General features: G+C 36.2%; 2 protein-coding genes across 2 annotated transcripts; both read left to right on the top strand.

Annotated features, from left to right (window-relative positions):
- Window positions 1-692: 692 nt before the first annotated feature.
- On the top strand, window positions 693-7,157 carry LOC110792540 (glucan endo-1,3-beta-glucosidase 1). Its single transcript, XM_021997360.2, has 4 exons — window positions 693-2,840; window positions 3,412-4,713; window positions 6,465-6,492; window positions 6,904-7,157. Exons 1-4 carry the CDS (start codon window positions 2,783-2,785, stop codon window positions 7,049-7,051), a joined length of 1,536 nt encoding a protein of 511 aa, XP_021853052.1. The 5' UTR covers window positions 693-2,782; the 3' UTR covers window positions 7,052-7,157.
- A 5,847-nt stretch (window positions 7,158-13,004) lies between these two features.
- LOC110792541 (uncharacterized) lies at window positions 13,005-20,944 on the top strand. The gene is made up of 4 exons (XM_021997361.2): window positions 13,005-13,671; window positions 17,986-18,209; window positions 18,297-18,407; window positions 20,086-20,944. Exons 1-4 carry the CDS (start codon window positions 13,077-13,079, stop codon window positions 20,671-20,673), a joined length of 1,518 nt encoding a protein of 505 aa, XP_021853053.1. The 5' UTR covers window positions 13,005-13,076; the 3' UTR covers window positions 20,674-20,944.
- Window positions 20,945-22,422: the final 1,478 nt, after the last annotated feature.

The following is a 22,422-nucleotide window of genomic DNA, read 5'->3' as shown; positions in this document are numbered from 1 at the left end:
GAAGAAATTAAATTAAAATCATAATAATTGTTACATAAAGGAAACTCCATATGTAACCCAAAATAAATATTTTCTGATCAAAATGCAGCATGAAGGGATCCATTTGGACTTTGGATCATTTCAAATTACATTTGATAAATTTATCGGCTATACACGAGCCCGTACATAAATCTGACGGGATTCTATCATAAAACTAATTGGTGATAGGTAGAGACGTGGAGTAGCCCACTGCCCACCAATCGTAGCATGCAACGGTTTGAGTTTTATAACCTTATCCGTCCATATATATACTTATCAATTCTAATTTAAACTTATTAGTTATGAATAAGCGAAAATAAAATATACTGTGGTACACCTTGCATCCCGTACTATTTCATCCTGCATGTGAAGAGAAAATATACAATGATCTATCAATGGACATAAAAATATTCTCTGTTACTAGGTGTACCGTGGTGCACCGTGCACTCCTAAAATGTTTATAAAGTAACATAGCTTTAATGGATGAAACAAATTTACTTCTTTATTAAAAAAGGTCATGTTTGGTTAAAAGAGTTGAACCATTTCTTGATGCAAATTAGTTGGTTGGTCATTTTAAACAACTAAATGGTTGTTCTGGTCAAGTGTTGTTAGGAACAGTTTTTCAGCCCAAAAAGCTTTAGAATGTTGTTAAAAAGTGTCTGATTAATTAAGTTTTGTAGGTATTTAGGAATGGAGAAAGTAATTTATTGGTGGATGAAATCAGTATCCTCTTTATCACTCACATTAGCAGAGGTGGAAAGTCAGGTACCCAGTTATAAAGATGGTCGTTGGTTGGGCCGAGCCGGGCGTCAAGTCCACATTGTATCGTGTTGTGCCGGGACGAAAGTTCAAAACAAGGCCCAGACCCACAGGCTTCGTGTCGGGTCGGCCCATCGTGCCCAAGCCGAATTTTACTAAATTTAGCGTGTTTTGTCGTGCCATGCCTTGTCGTGCTTTTTCCAAAAACAATGCGGCCCAAGCCTGACATACGACTTTGTGCTCGTGTCGGGCCGTGCTTTTTCCGTACCTGATCGGGTCGGGCCTCGGGCCATCTTTACCCGGTTTTGAACACCCCTACGATCCGTATGGTGAATGATCTCGAGCATCTCGTGACTCTTTTGCGTTTGGCAGAAGTAAGCATTTTGTGCAATTGTGGTTTGTCTTAAGTAACGCCAATCTATTCCTACAAACTGAGAGTACAAAACTACATAAGAAACCAAATTCCAGTACACATTTCGTCTGTTAATGTTGCCTATAAAAACACCAACACTTTCTCCCACCTCTCTTGGCTTTTCTATTTCAAAGATCACAAGAACCACAAAAATAAATACAGTAAATAATATTTAGGGTCAATTTAGGAAATTCAAGTGCCATAGAAATTTTGAATATTCCCTGATTTCACCAGCCTGTACCCCCATGAACCAATGCCTGAGCACACTACTATTTAGATTAGTGATTTGTCATTTGCCAGCTGGCTTTTCTTATTATTATTATTTATTTATTTATTTTAATCCACGACATCTACTCGAAAACTGATTTTGTCACACTAGCTGATATTGTCACACTTCTTTTTTAGTATAACGCATACAATTACGGAGTATTCTCATAGTGGAGTCACGGAGATGCCAAAATCTACTTTTGGTTGTGACAAATCAATTCCTCTAATAATTTTCTCAGCTTGTTTTAGGATTATCAAAATAAAATTTCAAAATCTACTTTTGGATGCTATCATATGAGTTTTTTTGTTGGAAATATGCAAATGAATGAGAGATAAATTAAAATGTGTTTTATAATTTGCGCGATAGAGGTATGATTACCTTTTTGAGTAAGTAAATAAGCGAGTGGATTAAGAGGATGAGAGGAGCATTTGTATAAGGGACACCGCCAATCTCGATTGCACCAAAATTGGTGCAATTTTGTTTCTTAGACGTTGTTACTAATATGTCGTAACAATACGTACACACGTCAAAATAACCGACCTACATTCCTATTTGTTTTAACATTTTGCACTACACATGTAAAATAAGTTGTACTCCGTATAAGACATGACCTTATTTACCCTATTGTTTCGTAGATGATATAACTATGAGTTATGACCACGCTTTTGCTAAAATAATGTCTACCTTCAAGGCATGATGGTATCTTAAACGACCGTCAAAGTTAAATTAATCTGATTTGATAAAGCTACTCATCTTTAGTAGATATGTAACGATAAGTCCATGATTCAATCTAGTTGAACCCAAATATTTTTTGAATTGAGTTGACCATAATTGAATTAATTATCATCATTCATCATCAAACAAGTTGACCACATGCATTCCAAATGGCAAAGATGTGCTAATTTTTCAAGTTTCAAAATTCAACTTATTTATTCACAACCTTTCCTCACCAACCATGATGTTAACTTAGAAAGTGATATTACTACTTCTTTTCTTTTACTGCCCCTTAGCAAATCCAATCTGGTACACTAACAAAAGTAGCAGTTTTACATCAAAATCTCTCAAATATTGTAAATTTAGCAAGAAAAAGTGACAGATTACCAATAAAATTAGCAGTTAATAAAATCTTATAAACTGCCATTTTTAATTTCTGAGATATCACTGTCAATCAAATGTCTTGTAGCTTCACTAGTTGCCCAAAAGTAGCAACACAAAAGAGAGAAACAAAACCAAAAATGATGAGAGAGAATTAATATGCACGCTTCTTCTGCAGCCAAGCTTGAGACTGAGGATGATGATGCTCTAGAGCTCAAGCTTTTGCTTTCATGGCGGCTGCTTTTTGTTTCTTTCTTTCACTCTTCTTCCTCTTCTCTCCATTTCCAGGTAATTTTCTCACATTTTAGAACTTACCCAGTTCTTTTTTCTTCAATTTATGCATACCCTTTTCACCAATTTGTGGAAAGATTTCATCTTTTTCAGTTTTCAATTGTTTAATGTAGCTTATAGGAACCTAGTTTTTGTCACACATTTGCAGGTGAAGTTCTGATTTTTGATAAAAAAATCTGTTCTTTTTTTTTCTGTTTATAATTATATGAACCCCAGATAAATAAAATATTAAAATCCACCCATTTTGAAGATGGAAACTGGTGATTTTTGGTGATTTCATCTTTTTCAGTTTTCAATTGTTTAATCTGGTTAATTGGAACCTAGTATTGTCACACATTTGCAGGTGAAGGTTTGGTTCTTGATAAATTTTTCTGTTATGTGAACCCCAGATTAATAAAATATTAAAAATCCACACATTTTGAAGATGGAAGTTTTGAATTTTGATTGTAAATTGGTGATTGTTTGTTTAATTTGAGGCAAACCCATGTAATAATTTACAAAATTGAGTGAAACCCAGTTTGGAATTGTACTTATATACAGTATTATTATGTTCTGTATGAATTTTCAGCTCAAGGGAAAATTGTAGCAGAAATTAAGCAAACACAAGGGAAAGATGAACCCTATGTTGGAGTAAACATTGGAACAGATGTATCAAAACTTTTATCTCCTTCAGATTTGGTTTCATTCTTACAAGTACAGAAGATTAACCATGTGAGGCTCTATGATGCTGAACCTGATTTGTTGAAAGCACTTGCTCATACAAAGATTAGGGTTATAATTGGTGTACCTAATAACCAACTAATTGCAATTGGATCCTCCAATGCCACTGCCGCGGCTTGGGTGGACCGGAATGTTGTCGCTTTCTACCCGGAAACCACCATCATCGCCGTTGCTGTGGGTGATGAGGTATTGACCACAATGCCTTCAACTGCCCCTTTGCTTTTGCCTGCTATTCAGTCAATTTATAATGCACTTGTGGCCTCCAATCTTCATACTCAAATAAAAGTTTCAACCCCACAATCGGCCTCCCTAATTTTGGATCCTTTTCCACCTTCTCAAGCATTTTTCAACACCTCAATGACTCAGTATTTGTTGCCAATTGTTAAGTTTTTGTCTAGGACTCAATCTCCTTTGATGATGAACTTGTACCCTTACTATGTTTATATGGAGAATAAGGGTGTAGTGCCGTTGGAGAACTCTTTGTTTAAGCCCTTGACACCTTCCAAGGAAATGGTTGACCCTAATACGTTGCTTCATTACACCAATGTGTATGATGCAATGGTTGATTCGGCTTATTTTTCTATGAAAAACCTTAATGTAACCGATGTTGTGGTGCTTGTGAGTGAGACGGGGTGGCCTTCCAAGGGGGATTCCAAAGAGCCTTACGCTACCGTGGATAACGCGGATACATACAATTCAAATCTCATTAAGCATGTTTTCGACAAGACAGGCTCCCCGTTTCATCCAGAGATCACATCTAGCGTGTATTTATACGAGTTGTTCAACGAGGATTTGAGGTCTCCTCCAATATCTGAGGCCAATTGGGGGTTGTTTTATGGTAATACAACGCCGGTGTATTTGTTACATGTTTCGGGGAGTGGGACTTTCTTGGCTAATGACACAACAAACCGGACTTATTGCATTGCCACGGAAGGGGTAGATACGAAGACTTTGCAGACAGCATTGGACTGGGCTTGCGGGCCAGGAAGGGCTAATTGTAGCAAAATTCAGCCCGGAGAACCTTGTTATCAGCCCAACAATGTCCAGAACCATGCTTCTTATGCTTTTGATAGCTACTACCAGATGGAGGGGAAGTCTGCCGGGTCCTGTGATTTCAAAGGTGTAGCCATGATCACCACCTCCGATCCTAGTAAGTATTTTCCACCATATTTCAGCAACTTGTTTTCATAAGTTTTATTCAGGAATGTTATATTTAGGTACATGTTACAAGTTATTTAGGCTTTAATCATGATTTTTTCCGAATTAAAATAAAATAAAGTTCGACTGTTAGGCTCTGTTCTGTTCACCTTATTTCCACTTATTTCAGTAAAATTAAGTTCAGTTAAGTTCAGATAAGATGAGTTCATGAAAAATAAGGGTTAACCAAGTATAATTTATAACTAAAATAAGTTTTGATAAGTTCAGTTAAGTTCAGATAAGATAAGTAAAAACCAGGTGAATAAAACTCAACCTTAATCCGGAATTATTGAGCTTGCTGTCTTAAGTCAAAATGGCATATAGGGAAGGTAGGAATTTGGTTTAGCCACTAGTTCACTCTTCTCTACAGCAAAAGGCAAGGAGTTCTTAAGTGTAAAGTTAAGTGAACATAATAAAGACACAATGTATAACTTCTTGGTAAAGAATTGAATGCATTCTTTGGTTCGGACTCGTTCCGAGTGCTTAAATGTTATGAGCATCTAATTGCAGATAAAAAATAATTATTATAACAATGTCTGTAAATCACTTGCAGAACAAATGTTTTGGTGTAAAGTCTAAAGATAGTGAGTTTTTTTTTAAAGCATGATTCATGTTGCTAATACTGTAGTTATTAAAAAATTGAATGAAAGCACTTTTAAGTGATTAGTGAATTAGTGATTCTGTAATCGCAATGGGGAATTCTTTTTGTTTCTTTTTTTCTGGCGGGAATCTCAGGGCCATATTTTTTTTAAATGAAGCTTTTCTTGATCACACTGTGGTTACTAAATGGGGTTGCAATTTAAAGGACAAGCTGCACATTGACAAAATGCAGAAAATGAGAAATGTTGTTGGCTCTATAAAAACATTATTTGAAAAAAGGAAAAGTTTATGCCTGAAAAAAAGTTCAGCAACCAACACCAGGTGAATTTACCAATACGCCCTTGATGAACGAGAGTAACCATTTAGGCATTTACCATACAACAATTAGCTGTTGGTTAAGGAGTGAGTGAGTAAGGGCATGATAGGTTGTTCGCCTCTTGTTATTTGTAACTGTTAGCCAATTAGCCAGACTCGAGAGGTTCCTAATAATTCTACGAAAGATAAGGAATAAAAGTGGGCTTCACCATCCGATAATTGGTTACTCTGTAGGAAGATATAATAGGCTGCATTGATGCTTCTTGTCTTTCACATTATTATTGACTTATTGAGCATTTAGCCTGATCATGGTCATTAGACATTAGTCTAACATACCTTAAAAGTGGGTTCCAACTCTCAAACAATAATCTCCTAAACTGAACAGGCTTTTATGTAATCGATGAGAGTACGATTTTCTTAAAAGACCAAAGTTTTTAAGCCAAAAAAGTGGAAGAAACACCATCATAGTTCATCCTTTTTCCCAGAATTAAGGTCCATTTTAGAGGGAATTGACTGAAAAAGATTAAAGATGATGCCTTTTCATAACTAGTATAAACATTTGCTAATGCTTTGTATGGAGATACTTTACAAATGGAGCCCAACCATTATTTGTCTGAGTCTGACTACTGCATCATGCAAAACAGCAAAAATGTCTGCCTTTTTGTTCTGTTGGAATGGCCTAATATGTTTTTATTATATGTTGGCATCTTCCTAAAAATGCCTGTGCAATTAGTCCATTATTTATTGAACTTACAATTTATTTGTTTATTTTTATGTGAAATTTTGTAGGTAATGGGAGCTGCATTTTTCCTGGAAGGTGAGCGAAAACTTCTGCCCTAGCTATCTTTGTTATTGAATTGCATATCAGCCGCCTTTGGCGAGATGGTTTACACTATTAACTTGTTGTGTAACTTAAAAAAATGACCCTTAACAAGTGAAAATTCACGCCTTAAAGTAGAAAGTGTAACCCTCATCGCACAATGAGTTATTGTATTCATCCGAAAGGTAGTCCGCTTGAGTTTTCTTTCTTTACTTAAAAAAAATACTATAAGCAAGATGTTCCCTTCGATCTTTACTAGAAACTATCGAAAAGAAGTTTTGAAAACATTTCCGTTTAGCTAGTAATTGGAACACAATTTTGCCCTTTCGCCACTCTTATATTATTGGTGATAATTTTTGTTTAGTGGAAGTTTTTATTAACTAGTTTGTTTCTTTTATTCTTGTGCAGTAAGAAAGAAGGAAAAAACACGAAGGAGGTGGTGAATTCAACTCAAATCACGAGTGGGTCATTCTCGAGTTATGGAAGCAACCAAATAAGTTTAATTTCTTTGTGTACTGTTATGTTTCTTTGTTACATTTCCAATTTACATTTTTAGTAAGTAGCCGAGGATCTGTAGGTACATAATGATAGAAGATACGAGTAATTTTTTGGGCAGATGCATTATTTTGTTGTAATCTATTCATTATGGTGTTGGTTAGTAAGGAGTTTTCATTACCCTGTCGTAGATGCAACGGGACTTCAGAGGAGTGTTGTTAGGGGGCTTATCCAATTTATAAATGTGATGTTTATATATTGCAGTATCAGAGGATTATAGGAGTATTTTTAGGGGACTTATAGGCTTATAGCCATTTCAGGGGCATCTCTAACATATCTTTTTCGACTCCACCAATCCCTTGTTCTTTCGATTCAAATCTATGCATTCCATGAGGTGCTAAAATCAAAATGTTCTATATATACACGTGTCAAAAAAATCGATCTCTGTCTTCAGATTCAGTGAACTGAGATTGGGAGCTCTCTTTCTCTTTAACTTTGAGAAAAGGCCCCACCTAATTTCTGCATATTCTTCCTTTCTCTCTCCAAAACCAAAACATTTTCTTTTCTTTTCTACCGTTGAAAACCTCCCTCTGTTATTGGATTCAACGTTACTAAAACGCTATAGCTTTTGAAATTCTAGAAACTGAAACTGAAGAAATACTTAACTCGTGTATGGCTGGCCGTGGGCAAAAGCAAACATATAATGATTTTCGTCATTCTTTATTTTAGTAACTGAATCTTTCTCCAATTCGTCATTCTTTATTTTAATTATGTGTTTGTGTTCAATTTTAGGAGGCATTTTTTTTTAAAGGAAAATTAATTCATTAATGAATAAAGAATAGGCAAAGTTAAGTTCCACGTTCTTTTTTTGTGGGCAAAATTCACGTAAACAGTCCCAACTATCAACATTCTTCTTTAAACACTCCCAAGTTAACTGTGACTGGGCTGAACTATTTATTCTATTTTATAACAATGGGCCTTAATAATAAACGACCTGTTATAGCAGGTAAAAATAGGGATGTCAATGGGGCGGGGCGGATGCGGATGTAGGTCCCTCCATCCCCATCCCCACCTAAATTTTTCATCCCCATCCCCGCCCCATCACCCATGGCGGGTACAAAATTAATCCCCATCCCCGCCCCAACGGGTACAAACTAAAATCCATCCCCGCCCCACCACCCGCCTGGGTATCCATCCCCATCTCACCCCCGCCCCATACCCGCGCCAATACCCTCCTAATTTTTCTCATTTAGCAAATATTTGTCATATATACGGAGTAATGAAAAATTAACTTTAGAAAAAGTACCGTATACTAAAAGTAACATATATAATCGAAAAAAAGTATCCGCCATAACAAAGAAAATTCAAACAAAAAAACTTTAAAGTCTCATCTAAATTCATATTATCACTTACAAACAAATAAATCCACATCCGCACCATCACCCATGGCGGGTATAAAGTGGGGCGAGTGGGGATAGGGCGGAGCGGATGGGGATGGGGATGGGGCGGGGCGGGGATGGGGCGGATTCAACACAAAATCCACACCCGCCCCATCACCCATGGCGGGTACGACTTTTATACCCATACCCGCCCCACCACCCACCAAATCTACCTCCATCCCCGCCTACTTGGGGCGGATGCGGGGCGGGTCTCCCACGAAACCCGCCCCGCTGACATCCCTAGGTAAAAACCTATACACGTACATAGCACGTAATGTTTAATGAAACAAAAATATCTTTTTATTTTTAACTTTTCTCTTTCCCTTTCCCTTTCCATTTTTCATTCTGTATTTTATTTTTCTCCCCCCTCTTTAATTCTTTCACCTCATTGGTTTTGGTATATATATTGGGTCTTTTTCTCTTCAAAATTATTCATAGCCTCCATGGCTATGGCTTCAAAGTTTAATTCCAATTATGTAATTGTGATAATAAATTAAACCAATTAACTAGACTAATTAAGCTTACCCACTAGATCAATGTCTAACACCTGAGTGAGTCCTGACAAGTGACAACCTTGCAAAGGTCAATCAAATAATCAAACCATGCTTGCCCACTATATCGTGTAATCAAACAAAACTAATCTAATCAAAACAACAAATTATCTATCCTAAAATATTGGTTTTGAATTCTCAATCTTTAACCCAGAAAACAAGAGTACTGAGTTACCTAAATTACCATTGTTTGCCGAAATTTCAATTAATTCCCGCATAAATGAACCTTTGCACAGCTTCACACACACAAATTCGAATTTTGAAAAAGAAAAAGAAAAACCTCTGTGTTAATGGACTTTAATGACTCACTGGTATTTGGTACGAAGAAATGAAAAGTTAACAACAGCATAATAAGGGAAAGGAAGGAGAGAAAAAAAAGTGGAAAAGAAAAGTGAAGGAGAAAAAATAAAAATAAAAATAAATTTTTTGTTTCATTAAACATCACAGGAGTTTTTACCTGCTATAGCAGGTCATTTTTTATTAAGGCCCGTTGTTATAAAATAGGATATATAATTCGGTCCAATCATAGTTAATCGATAGTTGGGACCGTTTAAAGAAGGATGTTAATAGTTGGGACTGTTTATGTGAATTTCATGAAATACCCCCGAGGTTTAAGTTAATTCACCAGGTACCCTCGTTGTTTCAGTAATCTACCAGGTACCCCTCAGGTTTCATTTTCTCGCATGACTTAACCCTGCCGTTAAGTGGCCGTTAGAAACTTTTTTTCACCAGGTACCCTCGTAATTTATTTCACCAGGTACCCCTGAGGTTTTTTAGATTTTCACCAGGTGCCCTTGTGCTTTATGGTAATTTCACCAGATACCCCTGCTCAGCAACGGCTAGTTTCACCAGGTTTTGTTCTGTAACAGTTGCTGGGGGGAGGGGAATATGAAGTGAAAGAGGGGGCTGTCAAATACCCTATTAAGTTTGATGCAAGGACTTGTGGTTGTGGTGTATGGCAAATATCTGGCATACCTTGCAGACATGGCCTTAGGGTTATTTACCACCAAAGACTTGAGGCTACTGATTTTGTGTCTCACTACTTCAAAGGGCAAGCATACAAGTTAACTTACTCAGAGCACATACACCCCATGCCTGACCCAACCCAATGGCCTTCTTTTGACCTTCCTATTATCCTCCCACCACCCATGAAGAGAGCATCAGGTAGACCCCCTAAACTGAGAAAAATAGGTAAACATGATCCAAAAAGGGGAAAGAGAAATAGCACTGTGAGGTGTGGTAAGTGCAAGGAGGTGGGACACAATGCAAGGACATGCAGAGGTGGGGCCACAGCAAAGCAAAAGAAGGATGCTGCTGCTGCTGCTGGTGCTTCTGGTTCTGCTGGTGCAGCTGGTTCTGGTGCAGCTGGTTCACAGCAAGGGGGAGATCAAGGTGCTTCCAGTTCACAGCAACAACGTAATGCATCAAGTAAGGGAAAAAGGAAGCGTACTTGATTTTGTGATTTATGCATAACTTTTTGCTAAACTTATCATGTATATCTTTTGCCAATGGGAGCAAGTTTTTGTAGAGCTACACTTAAAGTTTTTGCGTGTCGGGGGCACACTTTTGTAAAGCTACTTAATTCGGAAATGAAATATCATATTATTGATGAAATGTCATCATTCACTTTCTCATTACAAATACTAGAATAAAAAACATTACAATGCCAATATTGATAGTTCCATGCATTAATTTCTTTTGCTGCTTGAGTTTTTTCTTCATTTGGTGAATTTCTTCATCCAAGCTTCTGTTTTCTTCAATTTCTCCTTCCTTTGTGCTACCTCTGTTGTTTCTGATTGGCAGTGGTTGCTTAATGCTTCCCTTGCACCACTTGAAGTTGTCACATAAGTCACACTTGTAATATAGTCTTTGAGGATTTTTCATTGTTTCAGAACTTCTTATTGCAAATTTTTTCCCACATATGTTGCATGTTTTGTTTGGAACTACAACGTATGAGGATTCATACGTTGTAGAAGAAGATTGGGATTGAGAATATAAGCTCATTTGAAGGTGAGTTGGGAATTAGGGAAAATATGAGTTGGTTAAGGGGAAGAACAGAAACTTGTAGTGAAGAGTTGCAGCGGCTCCCCCTTTAAATAGAGAAGGCTTACCAACGGCTAGTTTTTTTAAAAAAAACTAGCCGTTGGTGAGCAGGGGTATCTGGTGAAATTACCATAAAGCACAAGGGCACCTGGTGAAAATCTAAAAAACCTCAGGGGTACCTGGTGAAATAAATTACGAGGGTACCTGGTGAAATTTTTTTTTCTAACGGCCACTTAACGGCAGGGTTAAGTCATGCGAGAAAATGAAACCTGAGGGGTACCTGGTAGATTACTGAAACAACGAGGGTACCTGGTGAATTAACTTAAACCTCGGGGGTATTTCATGAAATATCCGTTTATTTATTTATCTTTTCATGTTTAAGGTAGTGCATTTATCTGAGGTAACTTGTATATTATTTAATATCATTAGTTGGGGATTGCCTTTCCTGTCATTTAGAAGTAACATGACCTAAGTTTAGGAACCTCTAATGCTCAAATTTTAATAATGTCTCAATTTTAATTTTAATTTTCAAAGTTTTCTCCCAAAAATCTAGAACTGGAAATGTTGGGTTGTTAGCCAATTTGTTTTGTATTGGGGTTGAATGTGTGTTTTGGCTAAAGTAGTGAAGGCTTTAGGAGTTTTGGCTTGAGAGTAATGTTGACGATGATAGCAAAGTGGAGCAAAAGAATATATCTAAACTATTGAGTTTTATCAAGTGACTATATCTTATATACCACCTGATTACTTTGTATGTCACTATTTATACTTGAGTATGTCGGTTACATACTCTTACAATTTACCAATTGTTTGTTGGTTCAGTGGTGATTGAGGCTGAACTTGGTAGGGAGAACCCGTGTTCGATCCCCCGCAACAACAATTGGGAGGGGAATGAAACCTAACCACCCAGAACTCGCCCCGAATCCGGATTAGCCCTAAGGGTGAACCGGATGCTAACACCAAAAAAACACATACTCTTACAATTTTTTATTTATTTTTCTACTAGATAATTCTAGCTACTTGCGTAGTAGATTTTTCTAGATCATTTTCTACTAGGTTTTTCTTCACAATTCACAGCAAGTTTTAGAATTTTCTAAATATACATTTCAAACTAGATTTTTATAAGCATATTATCTATATTTTTTTAGATTAATATTTTAACATTAATCTCCTTCAACAATTTTCTTTCGTGAATAGTATGTGATTGTTGGGGAAGAAGCATAAGAGGGAGATTGAAATATTTCACTTAGGAGTCAAATGACAACTCTTTCGGGGTCCAAACTCCATAAGTTCAAAAATTGCATTATCATGCCCAATTTAATTTAAGTTACCCTAAGTTAAAATAAGGTGAAATGAACATAACATATAATACTCCATACAATTAGGGGTGTGTAAAAATTGGTTCGGACCGAAAAAATGGACCGGACTGGACCGACCCAGTCCAGACAGGACTGGATCGAAGGCAATCGATCTGGTCTCCGGGTCGAGAAATATCAATTTTCGGTCTTCGGTCCTGTCCGGTCCAAAACCCGATTTTGAACCAGACCTGGTCGATTTTTCTTTAATAAGATATATTATAAACTATTTAAAAATTTAGTTCTCTCCTTTAATATGTTGAACATATTACTATATTGTGATATATTTTATTTTAGCTTCCAAAAAAAGACTTAAACAATGATTTTTTGTATATATTTTTCTTTTTTACCATAATTGTTAGAAAAAATAAAAAACATATAGTAATAGGTCTACAACCGGTCTCGTCCAGATTGTGGACCGATTTTTCCGATCCGGCCCGCGTCCTGTCCAAGCATAATCGATACGATTTTCGAGTCTTGAATTATCAAAATTTTAGTCTTCAATCCGATCCAAATCGATCCGGTCCAGTCCGAGTTTAGACCGATAAAAACCCCTAGCAGTAGTGATAAAATACAAAACTATACAAGGACAACTTCCCTCTTTCTTGTAACAAAATTTCCAATATTATCACCCATGTCGCATTTCCTTCTTTCAATAAAAAAAATGTGATTTCCAATTAAAAAAACTTTTCAAAATTCAAATGTTCTCTCTCCTTCAACCCAAACTCCCTTCTTCCTTCCCTCGTCTTCTTCAACTTAAACCCACCAAAAACCCTAACAAAATTCTTCAAATCCCTCATTTCCAATTCCAATCTCTCTCCTCATTTTCAACAACAACAACAATGTCTTCTTCTTGGTCTTGCTCTAAATGCACTTTCCTCAACCCGGGTTCTCAAAAATCAACCTGCCAAGTATGCCAAACCCCATTTTCTCTCTCCTCCACGTCATCGTCTCCTTCCTCGCAACCAAAATGGGCCTGCAAAGCCTGCACATTTCTCAATTCGTATAGTCTTTCCAATTGCGAAATTTGCGACACTCGTGCTTCACTATCGAATTTTCAAGACTTGGATTCGAATGACCCGGATGATGATCTTTCCGGGCCTTCTTCTGTGGGTTCGGTTTTCTTCCCATTGCGCCGCTGTAATACGGGTCGGGTTCATGAATTGGATGATTTGGGTGTGAAAGAAAAGGTTGAAACTCAAATGGGCACTGATCAATTTGTTAATCAAGGTGTTCAATTGAGTAGGCTGCAAAATTCTGGTTTTAACAAGCGCAAGATAGAGGACTTACTCTCTGGTTAGTAACTTAATACCAAGTTTTGTGTTACGTTCTTATTTTAATTTTAATTTTAATTTTAATTTTAATTATTTTATGATTAGGATGTTATTTTTGGTGTGCAATGAGCCATAAGCAATAACAAATTAAAAAAATTAGGAAGGGAATTTGAACGTGTGACCTATCGATTAAGATCTTTGTGCTAGATGAGTAGATGGTGTGTGGAGTGTTATTCAGTTCATGTTCTGTTCACCTTATTTCCTAGGAAAAATAAGTTCAGATAAGTTAAGTCAAATTCATATAAGTTCACATAAAACAAGGGGTGATCAAGTACAGTTTATAACTAAAATAAGGGTTGATCAAGTACAGTTTATAACTAAAATAAATTTTGATAAATTTTAATAAGTTCAGTTAAATTCAAATAAGATAAGTTTAGAAAACATTTATATATTCATAATGATACCATGAGTGCTTCAGGGCGTCCTCAAGATATGTTTTTCAAAAGCACCAGTTTGACTTGGGGAGGTAGTGATTTAGTAGCAGTGGGTGGAAAAGTAGCTTTGTTACCCATTTCACTAGGGACCGCAGATTTATTAGTCCACCAAATTCTTGCTTTTACAATTCATGTGACGGTACTAATACTTCTAAAAGGCGTTCTATTTGCTCGTAGCTCTCGTTTGATAAAATTAGGTGAATAAAACGCAACTAGTATGTCACTACGTGAAATTGTCATTGACTCATAAGTCATAACTCATTGCTCAATGTTGTGTGTATTTTTGGTTTAATGTAAGGTAACAAGGTGAACAAGTTTATCACTTTTAGGTAGCAAAATTATTTTCGTATTAGCATTTAACCTAATTCTTTAACCCTAAACTTTGGTACCGCCAACAATGTCAAAGAAAAAGGGGGGAAAACAGTTAGACAATTCCACGCGGTTCATGTGGGTACAATATTAAAAAGTAAAAACCCTAACTCCCCCATGTTTTTCTATAAATCCAACCTTTCAATATTTGATTTTCTCTCTCTAAAATCCAGATGATCTTTCTTTTTCTTTTCCTTTCACCATTATAGTTACAGAGATTGAAGATTAGAAAAGAGAAGTGGTGGGAAAGGAGATGAGTCTACAGGAAGTGGTAGGGATGGTGTGTTTGGGAAGGACTATGGAGGAATCCAATTCCCCTTTTTGAGGGTTGTTGGAATGGAATTCCTTCCCAAGACCCCTCATCCCAATCATTTTCTGTGGGTTTTCCCTTTCCCAGACTTTTCCTATTGTTTTGTTTTCTAAATTGTTCCCAAAGGTATTAACTTTTTATTGTTTAATCAATCACAAGATGAATGAATATATGTTTTTCTTTGATTTATTTGCCAAAGTACAAATCTTTTTGGTTGATTTTGATGTTTGGGTAGTTTCTTGATGGTTTTTTCATGTGATTGATCTCTGTTTTATTTATTTATGTGATGTACGTATCCAATGTTGTAATTAATCTTGTTATAAGATGTGTATTAAGTTGTATTACCATTTGAATTAATTTCGAGGCGAATTCTTAGTTTTTAAACGAGATTTCTTGCCAAATTGTCTCCTAACATGTGTTTAGAGTAACTATAGTGTCTAAGGGAATTGAGGGGTTGATTCGGCTGCAATCCTGCAATGTTAGTTTTCAAGTATATGAATTCTCTGAAGTTTGCAGTATTGACTATTAAACTTACACTAAACTTGTAAAATGGATTCCTTTGACTACTTGTAAAATGGATTCCTTTGACTTCTTTATGTTTCCCTTAACTCTGTTTTCTGGCCAAATTTTCAACAGAAAGGCACAATCTTAGCCTGCAAAATAATGTTGTAATCATAGTATAACTAGTTGCTTAAGTGCATTTATCTATATTGCTCGTACTCGAGAACTTTTGATATAACTCGGCTATTTGATGAATATATTCCCTGATTTAGGTCAAAATGGGTGTTGAAGTGTCCATATTTCCATACCCATTGTGGAGTGTCAATAATAATCTATCTTAAATGGAGAGTTTGAGTAGCTTAGGTAGTAAACTAGTAATTGATATGTTATAGTACTCTGTCTGACTGATGTATGTGATTCATTCATATGTCTTTGAAGGTCTAATACTGGTCCTGGATTGGTATAAAGCTGGTTGTTGTGTTTATTGTCTATCAATTGAAGTAGTGGAGAGAAAGAAAGACTTTTTTTTTTTTTGGCAATTAGACTTGAGATTTATTACCTAGGGATGAGAAACGAACTGTACCTTAAAAACACCAAAACACAAAAAAGCTTCAAGTTAATACCCCACATTCTAGGAAGGGTTGAAGACAAACAATCATAAGCAAGTATACAATAAACACAACTGCCTCTCTACACCTCTCCTACAAAAAGTCTCTCAATTTATCATAACACCTACAAGCTACTTTAAACATAATGCTATTTACCACGACTCAGTTCCTTCACAGTCTCCATTAATTTTTTTTATTATTTTGTTGCATTCAAATGCATAGACAGCCTCAACAAAACACATGCCATGTAGCTTCTGTCTACTCTGTTTCCCTCGGCAAGATCTAGTAGCGTAAAGAATCTCAGTCTCAAAAGGAAGAGAGACCTCAATGTGCTAAAACGTTTTTTTTCCTCTTTTTGTTCCAATAATGTCTTTATGGACTTGATAAAACACCTTTAAACTACAATTAGCATGATCGTGCAACTTTAGACTACTTACTTTGTATGCCATGAATTTTAGCAACAGAAGGTCTTGTATGGCTCTCAAACATCATAGTTTCAAGCAAATGACTATGGGTTGATTTTGAAGTTGCATTATTCTTGTATTTGATGTTTTACTTGTTGAAAGAAATATTTTACTTCACCCAAGCAAAGTGTGCTACTTAAATTTAGTAAATGAGTTCAATTTACATGTATATTGAACAATTTGTTTAATCTATTTTCTGAATAGACAAGGAGAAAAAAGTTTCTGCAATTATGCACTCACTGGATTTCACACTGGCCTTTAACATGTACTGTTAGATCACAGACCGTGGTTTCTTATCTCATCTTGATGTAATGATGTACACTGTCACTCTTATGGCTTCACTCATATGCATTAGGCAAACGTCCAGCTTTAACCCCGCACGATACACAGTCACGTATGGCAACCTTCATTCTTATAGATATACTGCACGTAACTGCTTTGATATGACTGCCTGGGCGGAAGTTTGTTCTTTGCTGAACACCTCTTACCCTAAAGTAATTGCTAGTTGCTGGAAAGTCATCTTTATTAAAACCACTCTTGGTCTCCAAAACCAAATCAAAAAAGATAAATCAATATCATATGAACATGAAAGAAAGTTCTCGCCTGTGTTGTGATGTATTTTAGGTAATTAAGTCTTATTTGCACACTGATTCAGTTCTCATGCAGTAATGATGTTCGGATGGAAGTAGAAGTTTAAGTTGTAGTTCCTTCTGGATGTTTCCTCTTTCCTGCAGTATTAGGCAAGAAATTTCCATGCCACACATTAGATTTTCCTGTATTTTTTGTCAACTAAACATTTCTTCTTAATCAAATTACCACCAAGCCTGTCATCTCACTCACTAATTTTCATTTACAAAGGACTGAACAACAAAATTTTAGGCCCCTGCGTTGTAAAAGTACTGAACCTTTTGTAATCAATAGTTCAATACTAAACAAGGTAAATGTATGACTTATGTAGTTATGTACACTATGTGAGTATTACCCTTATATTATCTAAACTTAGGTTCTGTGACCATACTGGGTGAGAATGCTGACGCTGTTAGCTGTTTTACTACGAAGAGAGAGAAAAATGATGTAGTATTGAAAGGTTTAGCATCAGCAAAGATTGCTGATAATGTTGAGGACAGTGTCACATTTAAGAGGAAACTCCGTGATTTAAGAGGAAACTCTGTGACTTAGGTGATTTTATTTAGAAACCCATCAAAATAGATGGCTTTGGCGAGGTTAAATCTTTCAGGAAGGCTGTTTCATTTGTAGGTTAGTATGAACTTTGTAGGTTGCTTAAAACTCATGAAAATTGCTTCTTTTCACTTCTAATCATCGCGGTCAGTTTCTCTTATCTACATCTGAAATTTGAATATTTCAATAGTCACAAATATTTCGATGGAAGTCATGGTGTTAAAAAGTGTGTTGTCTTACATTGGTGCAAGGGTAATTCTTACCGGCCACTTACTTGCTTTTCCTATGCTCCCCTCAGTTCATACAATGCAACCATGCAAATCCTAGCGAATATACTTCATTTTGATACCAACTGTAACTGTGGCGTGGATTCGGTATAAAATTGATATATGATATTGATTTTTGTTTCAGATTCTGTATATAGCTTAGACCAAGAGAAGGTTGGAAAGGCCAAAATAGATAGTGAGTCGTTTTCCGAGGAATTCACTGAAGATGCTCAACTTGAAGAAGTTTCAGGTGTGATAAAGATCCTTTCTTACAATGTCTGGTTCAGAGAAGACTTAGAGGTGCATAAGAGGATGCAAGCAATTGGTGACCTAATTAAGCTGCACTCTCCAGATATTATTTGTTTTCAGGTTTCATTTTGTGCACTTCACTATTTCATAACAAGGCTGTGTTGTTCATTTCTTGCATCTGTAATTTGTTTCTCTTTGGATTTTTAGGAGGTTACTCCTGGTATCTATGACATTTTCCGGAGATCTACGTGGTGGAAGAAATATTGCTGTTCTGTCTCGTACGAAATGGCAGCCTCTGGGGCGTACTTTTGCATGCAGGTGATTTATTTTTCACCTTTCCAACAGAAATGGTTTTACGTTACAAGTTTACGGTTATGCTAGCAGAATAGAACTCGGAAATGGTTTGCCATCTTTTTTTCTTCACAAGTTCCATTTTTATCTTACCATATGCTGGCATGCTGCTTTGGATTGACCTTACATTAACTTTTATTTGATGCTCCTTTATTCAGCATTGTTTGTTTCAATACTCGTGACCCAAAAGTCCAAAACCTGCTAATGACCCCCTCCCTCCCAGAATTTAAGGTCTAGAGCACAAAATTCTACCCGAAACCTATAATTCCTTGTTAAATGTCGCTGATTAATGGTTTGACCCTAAACGATTAGAAAAATGACTTATACTGTGCCTGAATATGCCCGACCCAAAACCGACCTGATTGACTGATTTGAGTCTTGACTGGTAGAATTTATGCGGTTTCCATGTGTTGTGACATTGTAACCATCTGATTCGTAAGCTTTTCTGGATCTTGTATCGTTTAGTAGCTTATTTTTTTCTTTGGTAAGTAAGATGAATTTTTATTAGCATTAAGCACAAAACAGAGTACTTGTGGGGAACAACCTTCTAGGAGGGACTCTTCCATCCCCAAGTCTCAAAATACAACAATAAGACCCTCTTCACACAAAACTAACACATGACCAACAATACAAACCATGCCTGGTCAGACTCGGACATTTTCTTGCTGACCATACTCCTAATTCTAACTGTCTTGTCTTTAGTAACAGCACCAACACTAGTCACCTTATGTTCCCACACAGCCTTGTTCCTGACATTCCAATCATATAAACAGCAGCAACAATTGTTGCACTACAAACTTGCTTCCAAAACCGAGATTTTTTTGATCTCTTACTTATCCAACGAAGGAGAGCGAAGAAATCAGTGGTCTCAGCTCTAATCTCAACCATTCCTTGGTATGTTGTATAACCTGTTTGCTATAATCACAGTTAAAGAACAAGTGGCTGTGAGATTCCACCTCTTTGTTGCAAATGGTACACAAATCAGTATTGCTTATCTGAAGGCGTTGCAATCGTGGCGTTGTCTGTATAGCTAACCATAGGATGTACCTATTCTTTAGGCATAGAAAGCCTACACCATACCATTTTACTCCGGTGCACTTTACGACCTTGCCCAACCAAAATCAGAATATATGCTACCGATGCTATACTTAGGCCCTACTCTCCAACCATCACCAGATAAAGCCAAGCTCAAATCATGCTTAGCCTTGTTTAGTTACTTATTGCTACTCTGTAGTTTGTTACAACTTCCTGGCTTATCTATTGCCACTTGACCGTTAATTCATGGTCTTTGCATGTTGTACACTTTTGCCCAATGAACATGGTTGGTCAGAGTTACGACTACTAACCAATGATTTCGTTATAAACTAAATAATCCGATGATTTTCTCTGCATTTTCTGGATCTTGTATCGTTTAGTTGCTTATTGCTACTCTGTAGTCTGTTACAACTTTCTGGCTTATCTATTGCCAATTTGCCACTTGACCTGTTAATTCATTGTCTCTGCTTGACTGCTTGTTGTACACTTTTGCCCGATGAACATGGTTGGTCAGAGTTACGGCTACTAGCCAATGATTTCTTTACAAAATAAATAATCCGATGATTTTCTCTTCATTTTATAATCTACAATCCAGTAATTCTCTCTGCAGTTAACCAAACTTCCAGTAAAATCATTCAGATGTGAGAAATTCAGCTACTCAGCAATGGGCAGAGAACTGAGTGTAGGTGAAATCCAAGTGAATCAGAACAAGACGCTCGTGATTGCTACTAGCCATCTCGAGAGTCCTACACCGGGACCCCCAACATGGGATCAAATGAACAGCAAAGAAAGAGTCAACCAGGCAAAAGAGGCCATAAATATTCTGAAAAGATACCCAAATGTCATATTCTGTGGTGATATGAACTGGGATGATAAACTCGATGGCCATTTCCCGTACGTTGAAGGATGGTTCGATGCTTGGGAGAGACTTAGACCTGCCGAGATAGGATGGACTTACGATACTAAGTCAAACAAAATGTTGACTGGAAACCGGTTGTTGCAGAAACGGCTTGACAGGTTTATTTGCAGTCTGACTGATTTCAAGATTACCAGTATAGATATGATTGGAACTGATGCAATACCTGGTGTAACATTCAGCAAGCAGAAGAAACTGAAGAACAAGATTCAAGAATTGATACTTCCTGTTTTTCCTAGTGATCATTTTGGTTTGCTTTTGACCATTACCAGTAATTTTTAAGTAGCGCAAATGTGTGCAATGACCGTTTTTGTACAGGGTAATACGCCGATGTCTGTTCCTTTCTTCTGCTCTGGAATTACTTTGTTGAAGTTGCTATGCAGGTTTTTAGATTAGTGTTGGAATGGATGTGTTTTTGGTCAGAGAACTGAGCTCTGAGTTTTAGTATATGGATGTTTTAGATAGATTTAAATGAATGGTTTTCTTTAACTCTTACTTCATTTGAATCTTCATTGTAAATTCTTTTGACAGGAAAATCTATTAGCTGTAGTGACTTCTTCGTGTTAACAAGGTTAGGGATGTCTAAAATCAATTTATTAATAAAAAGATACTTGATCAGTCCCTAAAGTTTCGCACATTGTCCTTTTTGGTTGTCTCTTTATATTTGCCACTTACCATAAATAGTTATAGGTTCCCGCTATTATATTTTTGTATGTACTGTACCAAGTATCACTTTGCTCCTACCTAAAGTTTTATATGTCACCAGTCACACCATTAACTTGATGGGTGTGACATGTTCACACTTATAAACCAGCAATTTTATAGTTTTTTAGGCCAAATATTTTAATAGTTTACTTTAAATACTTCTATAATTTTATAGTTTCATGGAAGATATTTTTATAGTTTTTGGGAGGTAGTTTTATAGTGTTAGTCAAGGTACTTCTATAGTTTTATAGATTTAGGGGAAGTACTTTTATAGTTTTAGTCAAGGTACTTCTATAGTTCTATAGTTTCATGGAAGGTACTTTTATAGTTTTAGTGATGTAGTTTTATAGTTTTAGGTGATGTAGTTTTATAGTTTTAGTCATGGTATTTCTATAGTTTATAGATTAAGAGTAAGTACTTTTATAATTTTAGTCAAGGTACTTCTATAGTTTTATAGTTTCAGGGTTAGTATTTTAATAGTTTATAAACCTTGTAATTTTGTAGTTTATAAACTTTGTACTTTTTATACAGGGAGTCTCTAACATGAAATTCAAGGAAATGCAATAAAACAAGAAAAGTAACATCAAATACAATGTATAAGTAACTCCAACATAGAAAGACAAGTAACACCAATTAATAATTTTTTTCGTAATAGTTGCGTGCGAGGGAATTGCGCGCGCGCGTCACACAATCAAGTTGATGGTGTGGCTGATCATCCAGATAACGTGTTGATACACCCTATCCTTAGTTATCGATAGCCACATGTTTTTTTCTTAGAGAAATATTGAAAGGCAATATGTAGTATATAAATAAAGTATAGATTTATATTTTTAGATTAAAAAAAATTAAACGCACACCCTTCTTTTTTAAAAGATATTTCTGTGTGACTTTTTGGATCAAACTTACAAGTTCTTTACTTTAAAATCACTATGGTATGCATGTTCTTTTAAAAGCGACTATTTGTATGTTCAAAAGATCTTAACTTGATCCTTTTTTATAACTTTTAACGTAGTTTGATTACTCCCTCCGTCCCGGAATACTTGACCTGTTTTCCTTATATATCGGGCCGTCTCTTAATACTTGACCTGTTTCTAAAAATGGAAATATTCTAACAATATTATATTATTTCTCACTCCACCCCTATTAACCCACCTACCCCCTACTCCATACAAAAAATAATTAAAAATTCAACCTCCTACTCTCCCCCAACCCCACCTCTTAACCCACCTCCCACTAACTACATTAAAATAATACCCCACTATCAACTACTACCTATTAAATTAAATAAGTCAATTCAAGTCCCTTAAACTCTGTGCCGGCCAAACC

This window comes from Spinacia oleracea, chromosome 6 (assembly GCF_020520425.1).
Source record: "Spinacia oleracea cultivar Varoflay chromosome 6, BTI_SOV_V1, whole genome shotgun sequence".
NCBI classification, from domain to species: Eukaryota; Viridiplantae; Streptophyta; class Magnoliopsida; order Caryophyllales; family Amaranthaceae; genus Spinacia; species Spinacia oleracea.
This window is presented reverse-complemented; position numbering and strand designations above follow the sequence as displayed.

What these genes read in the sequence shown, in the direction of transcription:
- LOC110792540 (XM_021997360.2), top strand. Translation starts at nt 2,783, where the DNA reads ATGGCGGCTGCTTTTTGTTTCTTTCTTTCACTCTTCTTCCTCTTCTCT. An exon ending in CCTCTTCTCTCCATTTCCAG is followed by an intron (nt 2,841 to 3,411) that starts GTAATTTTCTCA and finishes ATGAATTTTCAG; the next exon opens with CTCAAGGGAAAATTGTAGCA. An exon ending in GATCACCACCTCCGATCCTA is followed by an intron (nt 4,714 to 6,464) that starts GTAAGTATTTTC and finishes GAAATTTTGTAG; the next exon opens with GTAATGGGAGCTGCATTTTT.
- LOC110792541 (XM_021997361.2), top strand. Translation starts at nt 13,077, where the DNA reads ATGTTCTCTCTCCTTCAACCCAAACTCCCTTCTTCCTTCCCTCGTCTT. An exon ending in CAGATATTATTTGTTTTCAG is followed by an intron (nt 18,210 to 18,296) that starts GTTTCATTTTGT and finishes TTGGATTTTTAG; the next exon opens with GAGGTTACTCCTGGTATCTA. An exon ending in GGGCGTACTTTTGCATGCAG is followed by an intron (nt 18,408 to 20,085) that starts GTGATTTATTTT and finishes TTCTCTCTGCAG; the next exon opens with TTAACCAAACTTCCAGTAAA.